We start from the raw sequence: 19,159 nt of genomic DNA, 5'->3' as shown, positions 1-19,159 counted from the left end.
GAGATCAGCCTTCTAGAGAGAGCTGGAGGTAGGGATACCCTTGAGGAAATGTGGCTGCTGACTCTATTCTCCTCTTAGGTGCCCAAGGATGTAGCCTCTTAATGCTGACTGAGTTCAGAACCAAGGAGAGTCTGAAGGTTGTAAAACATTCCTTTAAACTAAGGTTGGCAAACTTTCTTTAAAGAACCAGGCAATGAACATTTTAAGCTCTGAGAGCTAGGTCTCTGTTAAAACTGTTCAACTGTATGCTTGTGTGAAAGCAACCACAGGCAGTATGCGAAGGAATGAGTATAGCTGTGTTCCAGTAGAACTCTTTACAAAAACAGACAAGTAGCCAGGAGGTCATAACTTGCCCACCGCTGTCTTAAAACACATTGATAATGTAAGCGTTTACAGAATAGGGAAATTAGCCCCAGTTTTAATAGTATAGTAAGGATTGGACTCTTCTCAACTTTGATAAGACCTCACTTATTTCAAGATAGTATGTAGATGTATGTTATGGACAGCTTTGCATACCATTAAGTAACCAGGGGTTAAGGGATATGCTGCATCTCATCCTGCTCTGTGTAGTTACATCACTTTCTTTGTTGTGTTTTGTTTTGGTTTGGCTTTTTGTTGTTGTTTTTGGCTGCATTGGGTCTTTCTTGCTGCCTGCGGTCTTTCTCTGGGTGTGGCGAGCGGGGGCCACCCTTCATTGCAATGCTCAGTCTTCTCATTGCGGTGGCTTCTCTTATTGCAGAGCATGGGCTCTAGGTGCGAGGGCTTCAGTAGTTGCACGCCGGCTCAGTAGTTGTGGCTCGCAGGCTCCAGAGTGCAGGCTCAGTAGTTGTGGCACACGGTCTTAATTGCTTCGCGGCATGTGGGATCTTCCCGGACCAGGGATCAAACCCGTGTCCCCTGCACTGGTCAGCGGCCTCTTTAACCACTGCGCCACCAGGGAAGCCCCATTACATCACTTTTATATGGAATTAACAGAACTTTTATATGGATTGGCTTTTCTGACCAATCCATAACTTACTCAACTCCCCTGCACTTATGGAAATAAGTAGTCTCCAAGGAGAACCAGAAGTGGTGCCGAGGGAGCATAACTGAACATTTATTGATTGCTTTTTACATATGCTGAAATATGGAGTTTAAATAGTGACAAAGATGAGTTTTGTATTTTAGAAGAATTTATCTGATTGGAGGTGGGAGGGGGTTAGGTTGGGGAAAGCATATTTAGGTAGCAGGCCTCTCAGTTTATCTTTGGGAGACATAGTGAGGGCCCGAGGTAAAGCATTGGAGGAGGGGGAATATGTAGATAGTTTTATGAAGTAGAATCAAAAGGATTTCAGGCTTCTTGATTGTGTGTGCTATGAGAAGAGGCATTTTAGGATGACTCATTAATTTCTGACTTGAGTGGATGTGTGGTGTACCATTCATCAACATCAGCCATATAGGAAGATGTGCAAGTTTTTTTGGTGGGACGTGTGCCAAGTTTAGTTTGGAAATGCTGAGTTTTGAGGCGTGGTGAGAGGGAGTTGGTGGGGTATCCAGTGCCGAGGAATTCTAGGAAAGGATTACTGTGAGACTATTTAACCTGTTGACAGTGAATTGTAAACTGTTGCAACTCTGCTGTTTGCCCACTTTAAGTAGTTACTTAGTGTCATACTCTACTGATAGGAATGTAAATTGGTAAAATCTTTCTGAAAATCAGTTTGTATCAAGAGCTTTAAAAATACTTATCTTTCTGATCTGGTAATTCGTTTGGGAGTTTGTGGTAATTTTTTTTTTTTTTTCTAAAATGTAGACAGATTTTGAACACAAAATTTCACTGTATAGACAAGTGAAAGTATCTAGATGCCCAATGTTTGGGAAATAGCTAAGTAAATTTTGGTTGCTTAAGATGGGATGATGATGAGCAGCCCTTATAGTCATTTGTCATATAGATATTTGAGAACTTTTTTTCTGACCTGGGAAAATTCTTTTGATAAGGATGAAGAATTACAAGTGTTTCTAAAACTTTAATGTGCATGTGAAGCATTTGGTGGTCTTGTTAAAAGGCAGATTACATTTCAGTAGGTCTTGCATGGCACCAGAGATTCTACATTCCGAACCACTTCCAAGTGATCTGCTGTGGTCTGTACCGCATTTTGACTAGAAAGGTGTTAGATGACTTTGTCTTAAACAGAGAGAAATATGCCAGAAAGTTAGAAGTGGTTGCCTCTAGAAGAGGAATTATTAGGAATTTTTTTCCTCCTGAATACTTTTACTTTTCTTCATTTTTCGTATTTCCACTGTGTACACATTAGTTATATAAATTATGACTATGATAAAAATCATATGAGTATGATTTAGGCACTGGGCTAAGTGTGTTGTGTGCTTTATTTTGTTACACTTTCAATGAAATCCATTAAGTAGGCAGAGGAGTATAATGGTGTCTACCTCGTGGGGTTTTATGGAGATTTTTCAGAATAATTCATTTTAAGTGACTTGGTTTAGTGCCTGACATTTATTAAATCTCAATAAATCATAGCTTCTGTCATCATCATCATTGTTATGTATTTCCTTGTTTTGGTATATGAGACTGTTGAGCCACAGGGAAAGGAAGTAACTTGCCAAGGGTCACATAAGCGAATAGGTAGCATAACCTGGGTTTCAATCTGGATCTGTTACACTCCAGAGCTCACTGTTGTACTGTCTCCAGGGGGGAAAAAAAGCAAACATTAGTGCAGCCACTGCCTACTTGGTTTCACATTATCCCTAACCACCCCTAGAATACCACCACACGCAATCTTCTAAAAATGTGACCAGGTTTTTGCTTCAGTTTTGTCAAGTTTCTTCAGAACCTCTTTAAATATGACTGTTCAGAAATTATACAGTAATTTGACATATGATAAAATGACAGATTTGGATAAATAGAGAGACTCAGGCAACGAAATGAAAAAGAATATTTTTCATTTCCATTTAATATTGAGTAAATGCTAAAGGACATTTAAAAGAAGCATATGCATTTATGTATTTGTTTATTTGTATATGTAAAATGTAAAGAATGATGTAGTGAACGCGTACCACCCAGTCTACAGAAAGAACATTATCTTATCCTTTTCCCCTCGTAGGACATCATTTTCCTGCATTTTCGTTTCCTTACTTTCCTTGTAGTTTCTCTACATATGTTTAGTCCCTACAATATGTTTTGTTTCTGAGTTTTATCCATATTATTGTGTGTAGCTGTATTTATTAACTGTATTCTGTGTATAACTATACTGTATTTTCTTCGTTCAGTCTACTGCTGATAGACTTTTTGGGTTGTTTCCAGATTTTTTGCTTGTTATTTCTTACAGTGCTGTGATGAGACTTATTCATGTGTCATGTGCCCGTTTGCAAGAGTTTCTTGAGTATGTGTCTAGGTGTACGATTGCTTGGTCATAGGGAGTCTGCATATTAAGCTTTACTAGGTAATGCTAAATTTTCTGAAGTGGTTGTACTAATTTACGCACCCACCATCAATCAGTATATAAATATTCTAAATCTTCCGTACTTTTACCAGTATTTCATATAGTCAGGCTTTAAAATTTTGCCCATCTGATTGATGTAAAATGACATTTTATTTTGAGTATAATATTTAACTTTTAAAAATGATGTTCTTTTTAGGTTTTATTTCTTTAAAAAGTCCTCAAAGTGACCGTTAGAGTTATCTGGAAACTTTTGGAATACAAAGTGTGAATATCATCATGTAAAAAGCTATAGAATTTCAGTTTTTCATTTGTTTACTACTTTTGTAGTATATAAGATCTTTTACAATATTTAAAAAAATTCAACTTGGTTGGCTCTTAATAATTTCAAAACACATTTTGTATATATTCTAAAGTAACTTCAGAGCAGTATTCTGCTACTTGATGGAGAAATCTAAAATTTCTAAAATCAAAGCTGTTCTGCTGAAAATTTTAATTTTGGAAATTGAAATCATAAAAATAAACATGTTGTGCATTAATCCTCTTTATGTTTCCTTTTTTCTCCCTTCTAATTGGTGCAGGTGTTTTAACTATTTGTCTTTTGTTTGGTTGCTTAGAGAGTTTGTAATAAGATGAAAATATACGAAACTTCGTAAATCGATACCCTTTAAGAAACCAAAAGATTGAAAATGGCTGGACAGTATCCAACATTATAAGGAAATAATTGTACAGGAAGAGAAACTTAAAATAAGATTGGCCTCTGGTGAGAATTCTTTGCCAATTTAAAAAACACCTTTTATGTTTTAGCACCAGTATGCATGAGCGAGTGCACCGAACAGAAAGACAATTTCGATCACTCCCAGCTAATCAGCAGAAACTACTTCCGCAGTTTCTTCTTCACTTGGACAAGATACGGAAATGCGTTGATCATAATCAAGAGATACTACTCACCATTGTGAATGATTGCATACATATGTTTGAAAATAAAGAATATGGAGAAGACGTATGTGCAAGTTTGTTCTATTTGTTTTTATTTTAGGGTTTGACTTCTATATTTTGAGATCTTTATCTTCCTGGATTTCATTTTTATGAAATGAAAGAGTCATTGGCTCTACTTAGAGAATGTTTTCACTTGTATGTTCAGTCATTTTATTAGGTTTAATAGAACAGTATGCCAGAAACTGGATTTGTTCACTGATTTTTTTCCCCTAAAAGTACTAAGATAATTGTGGGCATTTTGATACACTTTTCACATAGTGTTCCGCCTATTGTGGCATATGGAGTTAGTGACTTACATTTTTATCAACAACTTTACGAGCTGTGTGAAATTAATTTCCCTTGCTAAACATTATCTTCAGAATCTTGCATCTATTGATGTTCATCTTTTACTCTAAAAGATTATTTTCCCTTATAAATCTCAAGGGACTGGAAGTAATAGAAACTGAAGTCCTGTTTTTGTATCCACAGGATAGATACAGTTGGGCCACTCCAGTGTGAGCCTTTCCATGCTGCCCCATCAATGACCTGGAGGCTCTTTCTTTCCTCTCTTAGACGGAGAGAATATTTGGTCTCCATAGCAGCTCAGTTCTGGTTCTCTCTTGAGTAAAGACTGCTTAATTATATGGTGGTTTCATGATTAATGGACCATACTGTATTGAGGGTAGAAGTGAGACCACCAAACTCTTTTCATTTAGAATCTCAAGCTGCACTTGAACCCCGGTCGAGTTGAAAGGCTAGTGACCTACCCTCTAAACCATCTATAAAGCCCCTTAGTAGCATGTTTATTTAATCATATTCAAGATTGATTACTTTCTGAGAAACGAATTGATTTCTGTTTTTTAAACAGGAGAATGGAAAGATTATGCCAGCATCTACATTTGACATGGATAAGTTAAAATCCACATTGAAACAGTTTGTGAGAGACTGGAGTGAAACTGGGAAAGCAGAAAGGGATGCCTGCTACCAGCCAATCATTAAAGAAATTTTAAAAAATTTTCCAAAAGAGAGATGGTAAATAGTATCTTGTTTTTAACCAGTTTCTTTAAGATATGTAAGCACTGAGTTTCTCTAAGAGATATTTCACAGTGTTGATTCATTTTTACAAGTTGCTGTGTGACTGTATTTTTTCATGTGTGGGTGTATGCTGTTATATTTGTTCTTGGGTACTTTGTGTGAGATTGCAGTTAGTGTTTTGAATAATTATTGCTCTAGCACTATCGGAAATTACTCTATCTAGAAATTACATAATGAGAAGATTAGACTGAATGTTCATTATCAGCGACATTTTTTTTTATAATTTGCTTTATAGCAGAGCAAAAAGCTGCAAACTATTTTAATTTTCCTCATTATGGCATATTTGTAAACAAGTGAGGGATCTATAGCTCAGAGAACAGATTCTTAACTTTTATATGCCATGAAAACCTTGAGCAGTCTGAAGCTCATAATTTTCATTTTCAGAATAACATAAGTGAATAAAATAACATCCATAGGATTACAAAGAAACCAGTTATTTTGAAATATACTTATGAAAATACTTGAAAAGCAAATGTTATGTAACCTGCTTTTTATCATGTATCACATTAAATAAAAGTCTTGCAGGAAGTGTTAATGTACTTTGAAAAGAACTAAATGGTATATGCTATTTTGAGAATCTCAACAGCTAATGTGAAGTGAAAATATATATGATTTCTATTGGTGATACAGTTACAGGTACTCCTAAAACTACTATTGTTTGTTGTCTACATTCATAATTGACAAAAGAATAATCAGTTAAAGGTTAATGAAATGAAAATGTAATTTTTTTCCACCCCCTTATAGGTACAGTGAATTCTGTCTGTAGACCTCTTTGGTCCATGGATCCCAGGTTAGGAACCTGACTTACAGGTTATATATTTAAAGAGAACCACTGGGTGGAGTTCAGTCTGTTGTTTAAAAGGACCATTGTAGTGCGAGAGGCTCCTTTTCCTCATCTTCTTCCCCTCCTCATTGATTGACATCTTTAAGTTTGGATGTATCCATTCAGAAATTTCCATACATATGTGTGTGTCCCTTCTCTCCCTCTCTTTTTTGAAAACTTTTTATTTTGAAATAACTTCAAAATTACAGATAAATTGTATGAATTGTACAAAGAGCTCCCATGTATTTTTTTTACCTAAATTCACCAATTCTTAGCATTGTACCTTTGCTTTTTATTTCCTTTCCTATTTCCCTTCCTTTCTCCTTCCCCGCTTTGTTAGTCTGTAGCCGTACATATACACGATAATTACTTAAACTATTTGAGAGATTAGTTTCCATATATCATGCTTTTTCACTGCTTAATACTTGAGTTTTTTTCCTTAAGAACAATGATACTCTTACATAAGCATACAGTGCAGTTACCAGATCGAGGAAATTTAAACTTGATTACTGCTTTCTAATCAATGATCTATATTTAAGTTGTATAAATTATCCTAATAATGTCCTTTATGACACTTATTTTTCTGTACAGTTTAGGATCCAATCCAGGATATTGTGTTATGTTTAATTCTAATGTCTTTAATCTGGAACAGTTCTTAGGCCTTTTTTTTTGACTTTCATGACATTAACATTTTTGAAGAATACAAGTAAGTTATTTTATAGACTCTTCCTCAGTTTGATATTATCTGATGTTTCTTCATCATTAGATCTAGATTATGTGTCCTTTCTCAAAATAATAGATAATTGATGTTGTATCCTTTTCAGGATATCACCTTCAGAGACATGCAAAGTCTGTTAGCCCATCATTGATGATTCTAATCAAGATGTTATTTGGTTTTCCCACTGTTTAGTTACTGTTTCTCTTCTGTTTTTTAAAAAAATAATTAATTAATTTATTTCACCGCGTTGGGTCTTTGTTGCTGAGCGAGGGCTTTCTCTAGTTGCAGCGAGCAGGGGCTACTCTTCGTTGTGGTGCGAGGGCTTCTCATTGCGGGGCTTCTCTCATTGCAGAGCATGGGCTCTAGACGCTCGGGCTTCAGTAGTTGTGGCTCACAAGCTCTAGAGCGCAGACTCAGTAGTTGTGGCACATGGGCATAGTTGCTCCGTGGCATGTGGGATCTTCCCAGACCAGGGCTCGAACCCATGTCCCCTGCATTGGCAGGTGGACTCTCAACCACTGCGCCACCGGAGAAGTCCCTGTTTTTTTTTTTTTATGGAAGTAAGCAGATAAGTACTTTTTTCTTTTTAAATACCTCCTTTTTCATACACAAAATGGAGCATACTATATATTTTATTTTGCACTTTCCTTTTTCCACTTAATCCTCGATTAGCTCTGTATCAGTTCATGGAAATTTTACCCAATCTTTTTTTTTTTTTTAAAACAGTTTCGGAATACTTCAACCAGTCTCTTATATTTGGTTATTTAAGTGAAGTAGCTGGCAGTATCTTGCAATTATAATGCTACAGTTAATAACCTTGTGCCTGTATATTTTTGTATTTTTGGAGATGTATCTTTAGTGTAAATTCTTAGATGTGGGATTGCTGCATCTGAAAGGTAAATGTATATTGGTTGCTGTGCAACAAAATACCATAAATTTAACTGCTTAAAACAACACATATTTATTATTTCATAGTTTCTGTGGGTCAAAAGTCTGCGCATGGCTTCACTGAGTTCTCTGTATAGGATCTTATAAGGCTGTAATCAAGATGTCTGCTGGGCTGTGTTCTCATCTAGAGGCTTGACTGTAGAAGCATTGACTTCCAAGCTCACTCAGGTTGTTGGCAGGATTTGTTTCATTGTGGTTTCAAAGTAACCATGTTAAAGGAAACAATTCAGTGGCATTAAGTACATTCACAGTATTGTGCATCCATCATCTCTGTATACTTCTAAAATGTTTTCATCAACCCAGAATAAATCCCATACCCATTAAACAGTTACTTGCCATTCTCTTCACCCCATTCCCCACCTTTGTCAGCAGTATGACTAGATGTGGTTTTCTTTGTGTTTCTCCCACTTGAGGTTGGCTTTGCTTTTGGAGGTTTGAGTAGATATATATCACCAAATCAATAATTCTTTGCTCTTATCTCTTCACATGTTTCTCCTACCTTTTTCTCTATTTCTTTCTCTTAGGGATGCCAGTTACATATATATTAAACTGTTTGCTATTGTCTCTCAGGTTTCAAGTGGCTCTTTTTCTACATTGCCCCTCCGTTAACTCATTTTATATTTTAGTTTGGATAATTTCTATTGACTTCCCTTGAACTTCACTGATTCTTTATTATGCCAGTCTGTTGATAAGCCCATTGAAAGACTTGAAAATATCTGTTTTATTTAGTGAGCCTTTAACATGTAACGGATGCTGATCCACCTTGTTTGAATACTTTTATGTCTGTGTGCCATGTAGATTGTCTTTAGCTGAATAAGTATGAAAATCACCCAGTGTATTTCTGCTTGTGACCAGTAGTTTTTTGGCATGCTGTGCTGTAATTATGTTCTGAACACACAGGTGAAGGGATAATAGATTCGTTGTATACTTTTGATTTTTTTAATCACTTAAAGCTTTCATAATTTTTATTCCATTGTTGATGAAGTCATGACACTACTGATGTTCAATTCTATAAATATTTCTTCAGTCAAGTGTATAGAGTTCTGGGTGTGAGACCCAGAAATAGCTCAGTAAGCGAGTAACTTTGGACGCCCCACAGTTGAATTTATCATTATTTCAGCCATGTTGTCAGACTTAAAAAAGAAAAAAAAAGACCAATGCTTATTTCTGCATGTCCAGATATCTAATGTACAAGATTCAGATGTAGAATCGGTAATAATTCACTGCCTTTTTGTGTGTGCTCTGCAGATACGATTTAGAAAGAAGTTTTTTAGTGACGTGTTTTTTCTAGAAAGAAGTTTATTCTTAGGCTTCAAAGCTAGGCAGATTTCAAATATTCAACTACAGATATTTCAGATTTCAGATTTCAAATGCTTGGCATATATAGTAGTCACTTGACAAGCTTTTAATTTACATTTTTATTGTCCATAGGCTTTGTTAATGCATTTTTATACTTTATTATGTCTGGATTGAAGATGATTTTCATAGATAAGATTGTGTGATAAGATTTGACTCTCTTTCTTTTTTTGCATGTGTTAATCCATTGTTAGATATATGATTTGCAAATATTTTCTCCCGTTCTGTAGGCTGTTTTTACTTTCTTGATAGTGTCTTTTGATGTACAAAATTTTATAATTTGAAGTCTAGTTTATCAGTTTTTTTCTTTTGTTACCTGTGCTTTTCATACCATATCCATTAAATCATTGCCAAATCCAGTGTCATGAAGATTTTCCCCAATATTCTCTTCTAAGAGTTTTATAATTTTAGTTCTTAAGCTTAGGTATTTGGTCCATTTTGAGTTAATTTTTGCATATGGTATCAGGTAAGGGTCTGACTTCATTCTTTTACATGTGAATATCCAGTTTTCCCAGCACCATTTGTTAAAAAGACTGTCTTTTCCCCCCATTGAATTGTCTTGGCACTGTCCTTGAAAATCAATTGACCATATGTGACGGTTTATTTCTGGACTCTCTATTCTATTCCATTGGTCTATGTGTCTGCCCTTTGCCAGTACCATACTATTTAAATTTCTGTAGCTTTGCAATTTTTGAAGTCAGGAAGTGTGATTCGTACATTTTATTCTTTTTCAAGATTGTTTTGGCTATTTGGGGCTCCTTGCAATTCCATATGAATTTCAGAGTCAGTTTTTCCATTTCTGTGAAAGAGGCTATTGGAATATTGTTAGGGAGTGTGTTGAATAGGTAGATTGTTTTTAGTGTATTGATATCTTAATAATGTTAAATCTTCCTATCCATGAATACAGGATGTCTTTCCATTTATTTAGGTGTTCTTTAATATCTTTAAGCTTTGTTTTTTAGTTTTCAGTATACAAGTTTTCAATGTAACACCTCCTTGTTTAGATTTATTCCTAAGTTTTAAATTCTTTTAGATGCTATTGTAAATGGAATTGTTTTCTTAATTTCCTTTTCTGATTGTTCATTGCTGATGTATAGAAACAACTAACTTTTTTATGTGTTCATCTTGTACTCTGCAACTGCTTAATTTGTTTATTAGCTCTAGTAGCTTTCTTCTGGATTCTTTGTGTTTTTCTACATATAGGAGCATCTCATCTGTGAATATAGTTTTTACCTCTTCCTTTCCCCATTTAAATAGCTCTGGAAGTACATAACAATACATAGCAGTGGTGAAAGGGGGCATTTAGCTCTGGGTTTTTCATAAATACCCTTTTTTATATTGAGGAATTTTCCCTGTATTCCTGTTGTCCTGAGAGTTTTTGTCATGAAAGAATGTTTTGTCATATACCTTTTCTGTGTCAGATGAAATGATCATTTTTTTTCCTTTGTTCTATTAATTTTCTTCTATTCTTAAAGCCTACCTTTGTTTACTTTAATAAATGTTACAAGTTTTTTTGTTAATTTTTATCGATAGTCTTACCTTAAATATTCTACAACTATTAGAATTATAATCTAGTCTCATTATTTCCTTATTTTTCATACTTTTTATAAATATATGTTTTCAGTTTAAGGAACTTTTATAAATATTGCTGCTTCCAAAAATATATTCTTAAAGTTCCTACTTGGTGCACTCTCTCAATGTATATACTGTTTATAAAATAATGGATAATATAGTTTGATAGCTTTTGTAAACATAAAATCCAGGTATTTCTCAAAATTCAAAATATCTTTGTTTCTGAAAAGCAGGTTGTGAGATAAGACTTTTTACTGTTGGAGTATACAAAAGTTTGGGTATTTTTGGAAGGCCAAATGCTTAAGTCAGCATAATTTCTAGCACTTTAAACATGATTTCGTTCATACTCAGTGATCATTGAATCATGTGTATTACCATGGTATCCAGTCAGCGTAACAATGTTAGCTGTACTAAAAAGGCATGTCATTGTTAAAGGTACTTACTGAACTAGCACAAGTATTATTTTACTATTATTTATCTGTTATTGTTATTATTATTTTAAAATTTATTTATGTATTTTTGGCTGCATTGGATCTTAGTTGCAGCACGTGGGATCTTTCATTGTGGCACGCAGGCTCAGTAATTGTGGCGTGTGGGCTCTCTAGTTGTGGCGCACGGGCACAGTAGTTGCGGTGCGTGGGCTTAGTTACCTCGCGGCATGTGGGATCTTAGTTCCCCAACCAGGGATCAAACCCACGTCCCTTGCATTGGAAGGACCACCAGAGAAGTCCCTGTTACTGTTGTTGTTATTATTATTACTGTTGGCAGATACAATGTAGACTGGTGAGAAAAGGATGAATTCACTCAGTGTTTCTAACATTAACTCTTAATGTTTCTTTAAAATAAGTAAATAATTGAAAAAATTTTCGAAGAGGTAAAACGTTTTGCAGGGTTCAAAATTTTAAAGGTTTCAAAGGATATAAAGTTTCCTACCCAGCTACCCATTTCCGTTCCCTGAAAGTAATCAATGTTATAAAAGTGGACATTGATATATGAACTTTAAATGAAGTGCACCAAAATATCAAACTTTATTTTTGGCATTCTGGTACCCAATGGAAAATTTACATGTTTCTTCCTACGTCATTTGTTTTGCTTGTTAAACTTAGATTGGTTTCCTTATAATAGATAAGATGAGCTATTTAAAAAAAACTTAAAAAATAAACCTAATAAAATACAGCAAAATCTTTATCCATATTAAAGTTATAACTTTGCCATAAAAAGTAAACTCCGAGTCCTGGAAAAGGGAAATAATTATAGCCCTTCAGAATCCAGGTTGACTCTAGGTAAATCCTGGTTAAGTTTGGGTCTCAGATAAATTTTTAGGATTCTGTTTGTGCCACAGCAAGCACGTGAGAATTTTATATTTTTACACTCAGGCTGAATTTGACTTACATTTATGTCAGCTAGCCTTTGGATTGTGTTCTTTTCTTTTTGAAATTTCAATAAAGGCCTTTTCTAACTGAGCTGTCTGCAAAAAACAATATACCTAAATATGCATAAATTAACTGTACTTGTGATCATTAAAATAATTTTTCCTATGAAAGCATATTTGTCTTATCAGTTTGTCCAATTTGTTCCTGTTTAGAATTTTTAAGCGTCTGAGTTTACAAGTACAAGCAGTTTTGAAGCCACAGATTAACATCTATATTGGGGTCTATTTTTAAATTAAGGAAATGCTGTTTTAATTGTGCTGAATGCCAAACACTTCAGTAGTTTTTAGCTCAAGAATGTAGTGCCATAAAGTTTATAGTTGCTAAGGAGAGATTCTTAGGTACGAGTCCTATTTGAAATGGGAAATCACAACCATGTAGAATCATATTCTCTTAATGAATCCTGAAAATTTCTGGACTGTACTTTCTAGAGCTTAATTTTGTTAACCCATTCTATTTTAGAAGAATTTGAAGTGATATTTTGTTTGTTGGTGGTAAATCTATTATGCCTTTGCATTTCAGTATATGTCTAACACTTCAAGAAGACTGATATACTATTGACTACATTGAATATATTTTTTCCTTTATATAGTTGAGCATTAGGAAGAAATATGCTGAGCTTTAAAGAAGCATTTTTCACTTAGATTGAAATAGAGAATGTAAGTTATAATTTATAAAAGGATTTAAAAAATCATATTGTTTAATCTATCAGAGATAGTAACTGTTAAGATTTACACATTTTAAAAGGATTATTTTTAGCTGTAAGAAACCATTTTAAAAGAGCAAATGGAGATTGCCAAATAATGCCGAAGTAGTTTAGAGACTGAAAATAGTCTCTTTTTTCTCTCCAGAAAGTCCTCTTAGAACAAAGACAGATATATATTTCAGATTTCTTTCAAATCAAGATCTCAAGCACCTACATTCCAGGATTTCAAGTGCTTACAAATCTAGAGTAATAACTCAGTGGAAAAACAATTCAAGACTATAACCTAGTAGAAAAATAATGTAAATAGTAAACAGAAAAAGAAATACAGGGTGCTTAATCTCATACAAAAATGCAAATGTAAAAACCACACTAAGGGGCTTCCCTGGTGGCGCAGTGGTTGAGAGTTCGCCTGCCAATGCAGGGGATGCGGGTTCGTGCCCCGGTCTGGGAAGATCCCACATGCCGCGGAATAGCTGGGCCCGTGAGCCATGGCCGCTGAGCCTGCGCGTCTGGAGCCTGTGCTCCACAATGGGAGAGGCCACAACAGTGAGAGGCCCGCGTACCGCAAAAAAAAACAAAACAAAAAAACAAAAAAAACACACTAAGATGCCATTTTCATCCATTATATTGTAAAGATTTAAAAGTTATATAACTTACTGAAGGTGTGAGGAAACATGTTGCTGATGGAAGAATAAATTAGTAAAATTTTATGGAGGGCAACTTGGTAATTTTAACAAAATTCAAATGCATATCTTTTGATCCTTGCAGTTCAGTTTTGGGAAAGCTATCCACAGAGGTACATGAGGGAAACTATTTATGCCAAGGATATTAGTTTTAATGTTATAATAACGAGATTGGAAACAATCTAGTCCTTAATTATCAAATTTTGATACATTATTATACAGTATTACAATGGACTACTTATTCAGTCATAAAACAGATTAAGAAAGCTCTGTGCACGGATTGGGAAAGAAGTTCAAGATACATTAGATCAGGATTGGTAAACTTTTTCTTAAAGGGCCAGCTAGAAAATATTTTAGATTTTGAAGGCAATGTGGTCTCTGGGGACTGACTATTTTGCTCTCTTGTCATGGGAATGCAACCATAGACAATACATAAATGACTGGACATGGCTGTGTTCTAAAACCTTATTTGCAACTACAGGTGATTGGCTAGTGGGTCATAGTTGCTGACCCCTGTATTAAATGAAAGAAGCGAAGTGATGAACTAGGTATATAAACTATAATAGAGATATGAATGAAGTACTGAAAGCATTGAGAAGTGACTTAAAGCTTTGCCTGGGATATTTGGAAAGAGAAGACTTTATAGATTCGGTGATAATTTAAGCTCAGTTTCTATAGGAGCTCTAAAGATTAAGGTAAGAAAGTGTTTTCTGAAATGGATGAGAAGTTGTCTTGCTGATATACGGAGTTCTTTATTGGGAGTAGATAAGGAAGTTGGGACCATATTTTTGAAGGGGCTAGACACTAATTCTGATTTCTAACCCACTTTCTAGTTTGAATGAAAAGTGTTTCAACATCCAACTCTATTAAACCTTGACATTTTGCCATAGTTGCTTCAGATCTCTTTTTTCTGTATTTTTTAAAAGAAACATTACAGATACACTTGAAACTGCCCTGCAAACAATACAGAGCACATTCTTCTCTCTTTCCAGAGATAACAACTAATATAAATTTGTTACTCTAATCTTACCTTCCTGCATTAGCTACATGTCTATATACATGTACATAAACAACACATTGTGTTCTGTGTGTTTTAAAAGGCCATATAATGGTTTGTGGTGTCATTTCACAATTGTTTTTTTGCTCAGAATTGTGTTTTTATGATTTCTCTGTATGGACCAGCACTGTTCAACAGAAATACAATGCAAATTGCCTGTGTTACTTTAAATTTTCTCGTAGTCACATAAGAAGTGTAAATGGAAACAGGTGAAATTAATAATATACTTTAATAACCCAGTATATCTAAAATATATTAACATATAATCAGTATACAAGATTATTAATGAGATATTTTACATTCCTTTTTTATACTAAGTCTATGAAATCTGGTATTTATTTTATACTTGAAACACATCTCAATTAGAACTAACCACATTTTGAGTATTTAGTAGCCACAAATGAGTTGTGGCTTTTACCATGTGAATTGCTGTGATTCAAATAGAACCCAGCACTTTTGATGCTTGAAAGTTGTGCATACTCCTATCACCAGGGGTCAGCTAAGTGTCACTCTGCTGACACACCGAGAAAAAGAATTTTGTCTGTTGGAATTTGCTGATTTGCAGCTGCTATGCAAAAATCATTCTGTGTACAATAAAGGAAACTTCTTTCAAGAACAACATTTCCTGCTGGTAAAATAGTTGGATCACAAAGGTTGGTGCAAACATGATCCACGGCCTCTTCAGACACAGGGGCTCTCTGTCGTCTTCATTCTTGCTTGTCTGGGAAACCATTGAAACTTTTCCCACTATTATCAGAGGTTTTAAATTTGTAGTGAATATACTGCTTCTCCATAGTTGGGCCTTAATAACTACATAAACTTGTTTGCTTGCCAATTTTTTGCCGAGACTCTCAAACAGGCAACATTTGATTACTGAGGCACATATTAGTCATATGGCTCTATTCCCGGTTTTCTAAGTTTAAGTCAGTTCACCATTAAGGTCTATACTTAGACTTATATGTCTCTTATTCTCCACAGAGTAGAAATGCCCTTGACTTTATAAGAACTCATACTAGAAAATGCCTTTTAGAGTGCCTTAGTTTTATACACATTGTGTTTAGAGAGACTTTCTTTTATGCTGTTAATATCCCTTATATGAAGACCCAATTGGGGGAAAAAAATCTAGCTAAGAACAAAGATTTGGGGAAGAATTCTCCCATTCAGTGCTTGATTCTTGATCATTTTTTCAGTTCTTAGAGAATTTGTTTTAATGTGTCTCCTTTAATATTCCCACTAAAATCCTTCTTTTTTCTTTCTGTAATACAAATAATTGATCTATAGTAATCTCTACTAACTCTTGATAGATCTATAGTAATCTCTACTAACTCTTGATAGATCTATAGTAATCTCTACTAACTCTTGATAGATCTATAGTAATCTCTACTAACTCTTGATAGATCTATAGTAATCTCTACTAACTCTTAAGGTAAGGCTTGATGTATTCTGTATTCCATGGCTTTATGACAGCCTTTTAATAGCATTTTTATATAGAAACTTTCTGCCACAAGGTAGGGATAAAGAGTTCTATAGGCCTGATCAGTTTGGAAGTATTTGGTAATAGCTATCATAAAGTTAACTTTCTTTAAGTGAACAAAATAAATATTAGTACAGTTATTAACACAACTTTCCTTTAAGTTTGACATGATTTCTAATTTCTGCATGGTAATCTTTTACTCGGATTATGAGCCGTTCAGAAATTGATTATTAGTGATTGTTTTTATAAAAATTTAAAGACTCTATGAATTTACTTCCAGATCCTTTTACTTTCTGTTGCATTACCTTGATTTTTTAAAAAAAATCTAAGCTGAAAACAGCCACTTGTAAAAAAACATGATTTTGATTGGGCAAATGGGAACTGGGAAAAGAAAAGAGGTAGTAGTTCTGGAGAGTAAGTGTTTTGGTGGGTCTGGTGGGGAGTAGAAAATGACAGTGGCCGGTCCTTTATACAAGGGCTAGCATAGAGTCCTACAGCTAGGAGTTTTTCAGATTCTAGTATTAAAAATATATATGTTCATGTTAGATAACTGATATAGGTAGGCTTGAACAGAATGAGAGCACGTACCCATTCTCTTTATTAAAAATTAGTGTTCGCACATACAAACATATTGCATATAGTCTGGAATGAAAAGGAAACATTCTATTTTATTTTAGTGAAAACTATTATAAGGCACCTTGGCATTAGTTTGTCCATGTCAAGTATTAAAGAATATCTTACTAATCATATTAAGCCTATTTGTCAGAAATCATTTTTAACAAATTTCAGTTTATGCCTTATTGTATATATAAAATTCAGCAGTAAAACAGACTAAATAGACTTTGTTGCGATTTTTATACAAATACATGTTCCATATATAGATATTCAAGATTGAAGGATGCTGGGCAAATTCCCTTGTTACTGTATTTGTAGACTGAATTTTCAGAAGCCCCATAGTTCTATTTGTTTCTTTTCATTTCAAAGTGGGAAATGCTAAAGGTTATCATATGGGCTACTAGTAAAAAGTCCTGTTGCCATTTGGAGCACATCAAACTTAAAGCCCATACAGTTTAAAGATAAAAAAGAATTGTTCATGGGAGTAGACTTGGAAATTGGATTTGACTTATGAGCTAAATTTGGGGAATACAGACAATAATGAAATTCCTTTTTAATTGACACAATGACAGCTGATTATACACATTTTTCTCTGGTTTTTCACAAGAACACATTTTAGTTCCCTTAGGCTTATGTTGATTTGCCAGAAGTACTGAGAAAAGTCTTTGCTTTGCTAAGGCTTTTCAGTGGTCTGAAAATAGAATGACAGATGTTACAGTAAAGGAAATTTGTGATGGTAAAGTGATGCTAATAAGTGGAGAACAGTTTGATTGTGAACCTCTGGTTTGGTGTGATATGTTTGCCATCATATATGCTCAATTAGAAGGCAGTTCCCCATTTTCCCCATGAGAATATCCCAGCTCCAGCTTCTTTTGCCATTTGAAATATATAAGATTTTAAGGAGAGACCTGACACATTAAGATCTGCTTGTACTTAATTTGGTCACATAAACCATTGTATTACATATAGAATTCAGAAATAAAGTTATGTCTTGTTTGACTGTCTCATATGCTAAAATAATTTTGTTCAGTCTCTTTGTATGTTTAGGGATCCTTTTTGGAATAATTTGTCTTCCCAGATAGGTGATAGCTACTAGGAATATGAGTGTCTTCATAAGTCTTGGATATAAGGCGACTCCTTTTTCTTCTTAAAAATAATACTTTGGGGATAAAACCCTAACACAACAACTGAACATTTGATAATTCTTTATATCCTTATTTCTCACTGATATTTAGAAGTATTTCTCAAATTTAAGAAGTCAGAGTCTTGAGTGAGCTTATTCTTACTAAATATCTTAAGTTTTTAGTTGTTAATATGGATTTTGTCTATTTTTTTTTCCCCTTTTCTTTGAGGGGTTGGACATAATTGCCTTATTTCATTTCAGGGATCCTTCTAAAGTAAATATTCTGGTACCTGGTGCTGGACTAGGAAGACTGGCCTGGGAAATAGCTATGCTAGGTTATGCTTGTCAAGGAAATGAATGGAGTTTTTTTATGCTCTTTTCTTCCAACTTTGTACTCAACAGGTATTTAATTTACTTTTTGCTGGAAATAGTAATTTCTCAGAATCAGATTGACTTACCTATTTTTGCAGAATTCTGAATTTGAAGATAAGTACGTAGTGTTTAAATATGGTATATATCATAAATGTTTCTGATTAAAATTAAATTGCTTATACAATTACTACTTTAATTAGTTGCCTAGTTAACAGAATGTTGAACGGGATGGGTAAGTGATATTTTAAAAAGTGATTGGGTACTCCATGAAACTGAAATGATTTCTCTGCAGAATTTTGGGCTAAGTATTGTCCTGGAAGGAGTATTTTCTTATTGTTCCTTAAACTTATTCACCCCTTTGTTTCTTTAGTGGAGTAAGATTATAATGTAGCAATCATAATTTTTTTCTTAGTCAAATTCTTATAAATGGCTCACATATCTGAGTTGGAAAGATCTCGCAGAACTTCTGTGGCCTCATTTAGAAAGTAGTGGAAAAGAGTTTTTAAAGCGAGAAGAGGTGTGTTAGAGAAAAAAATAAATAGCTGCCTTGTTTAAATAATGTGTTGTCTTGATAGCAGTGTGAGTTAGGGGAGAGTGAGAAGGTAGAAAGGAGAGTGTTGTACAAAATAATTAAAATAATTAGGTAACAAACAAAACCCATACCTTTTTTGAAAAAAATACTTAGACTTTTTTACTTGAGCTTGAGTTTCAGTGATATATTTTTAAAAATTTGAGTGAAAATAGCACATTTATATATCTGAATTTACCTTAATTT

General features: G+C 34.3%; 1 protein-coding gene across 3 annotated transcripts in view; it reads left to right on the top strand.

Moving 5' to 3' along the window:
- CARNMT1 (carnosine N-methyltransferase 1) overlaps positions 1-19,159 on the top strand; it is a 40,435-nt gene that overhangs the window by 3,808 nt on the left and 17,468 nt on the right. For all 3 annotated transcript variants that reach the window (XM_079927063.1, XM_079927062.1, XM_079927061.1), the window contains exons 2-4: positions 4,242-4,437; positions 5,281-5,444; positions 18,274-18,414. In XM_079927063.1, coding sequence (XP_079783189.1) covers positions 4,249-4,437; positions 5,281-5,444; positions 18,274-18,414 — 494 coding nt within the window. In that variant the 5' untranslated portion in view covers positions 4,242-4,248. The remainder of the gene's footprint in view (positions 1-4,241; positions 4,438-5,280; positions 5,445-18,273; positions 18,415-19,159) is intronic.

The sequence above is a fragment of the Stenella coeruleoalba genome, assembly GCF_951394435.1.
Source record: "Stenella coeruleoalba genome assembly, chromosome: 7".
Classification (NCBI taxonomy): Eukaryota; Metazoa; Chordata; class Mammalia; order Artiodactyla; family Delphinidae; genus Stenella; species Stenella coeruleoalba.
This window is presented reverse-complemented; position numbering and strand designations above follow the sequence as displayed.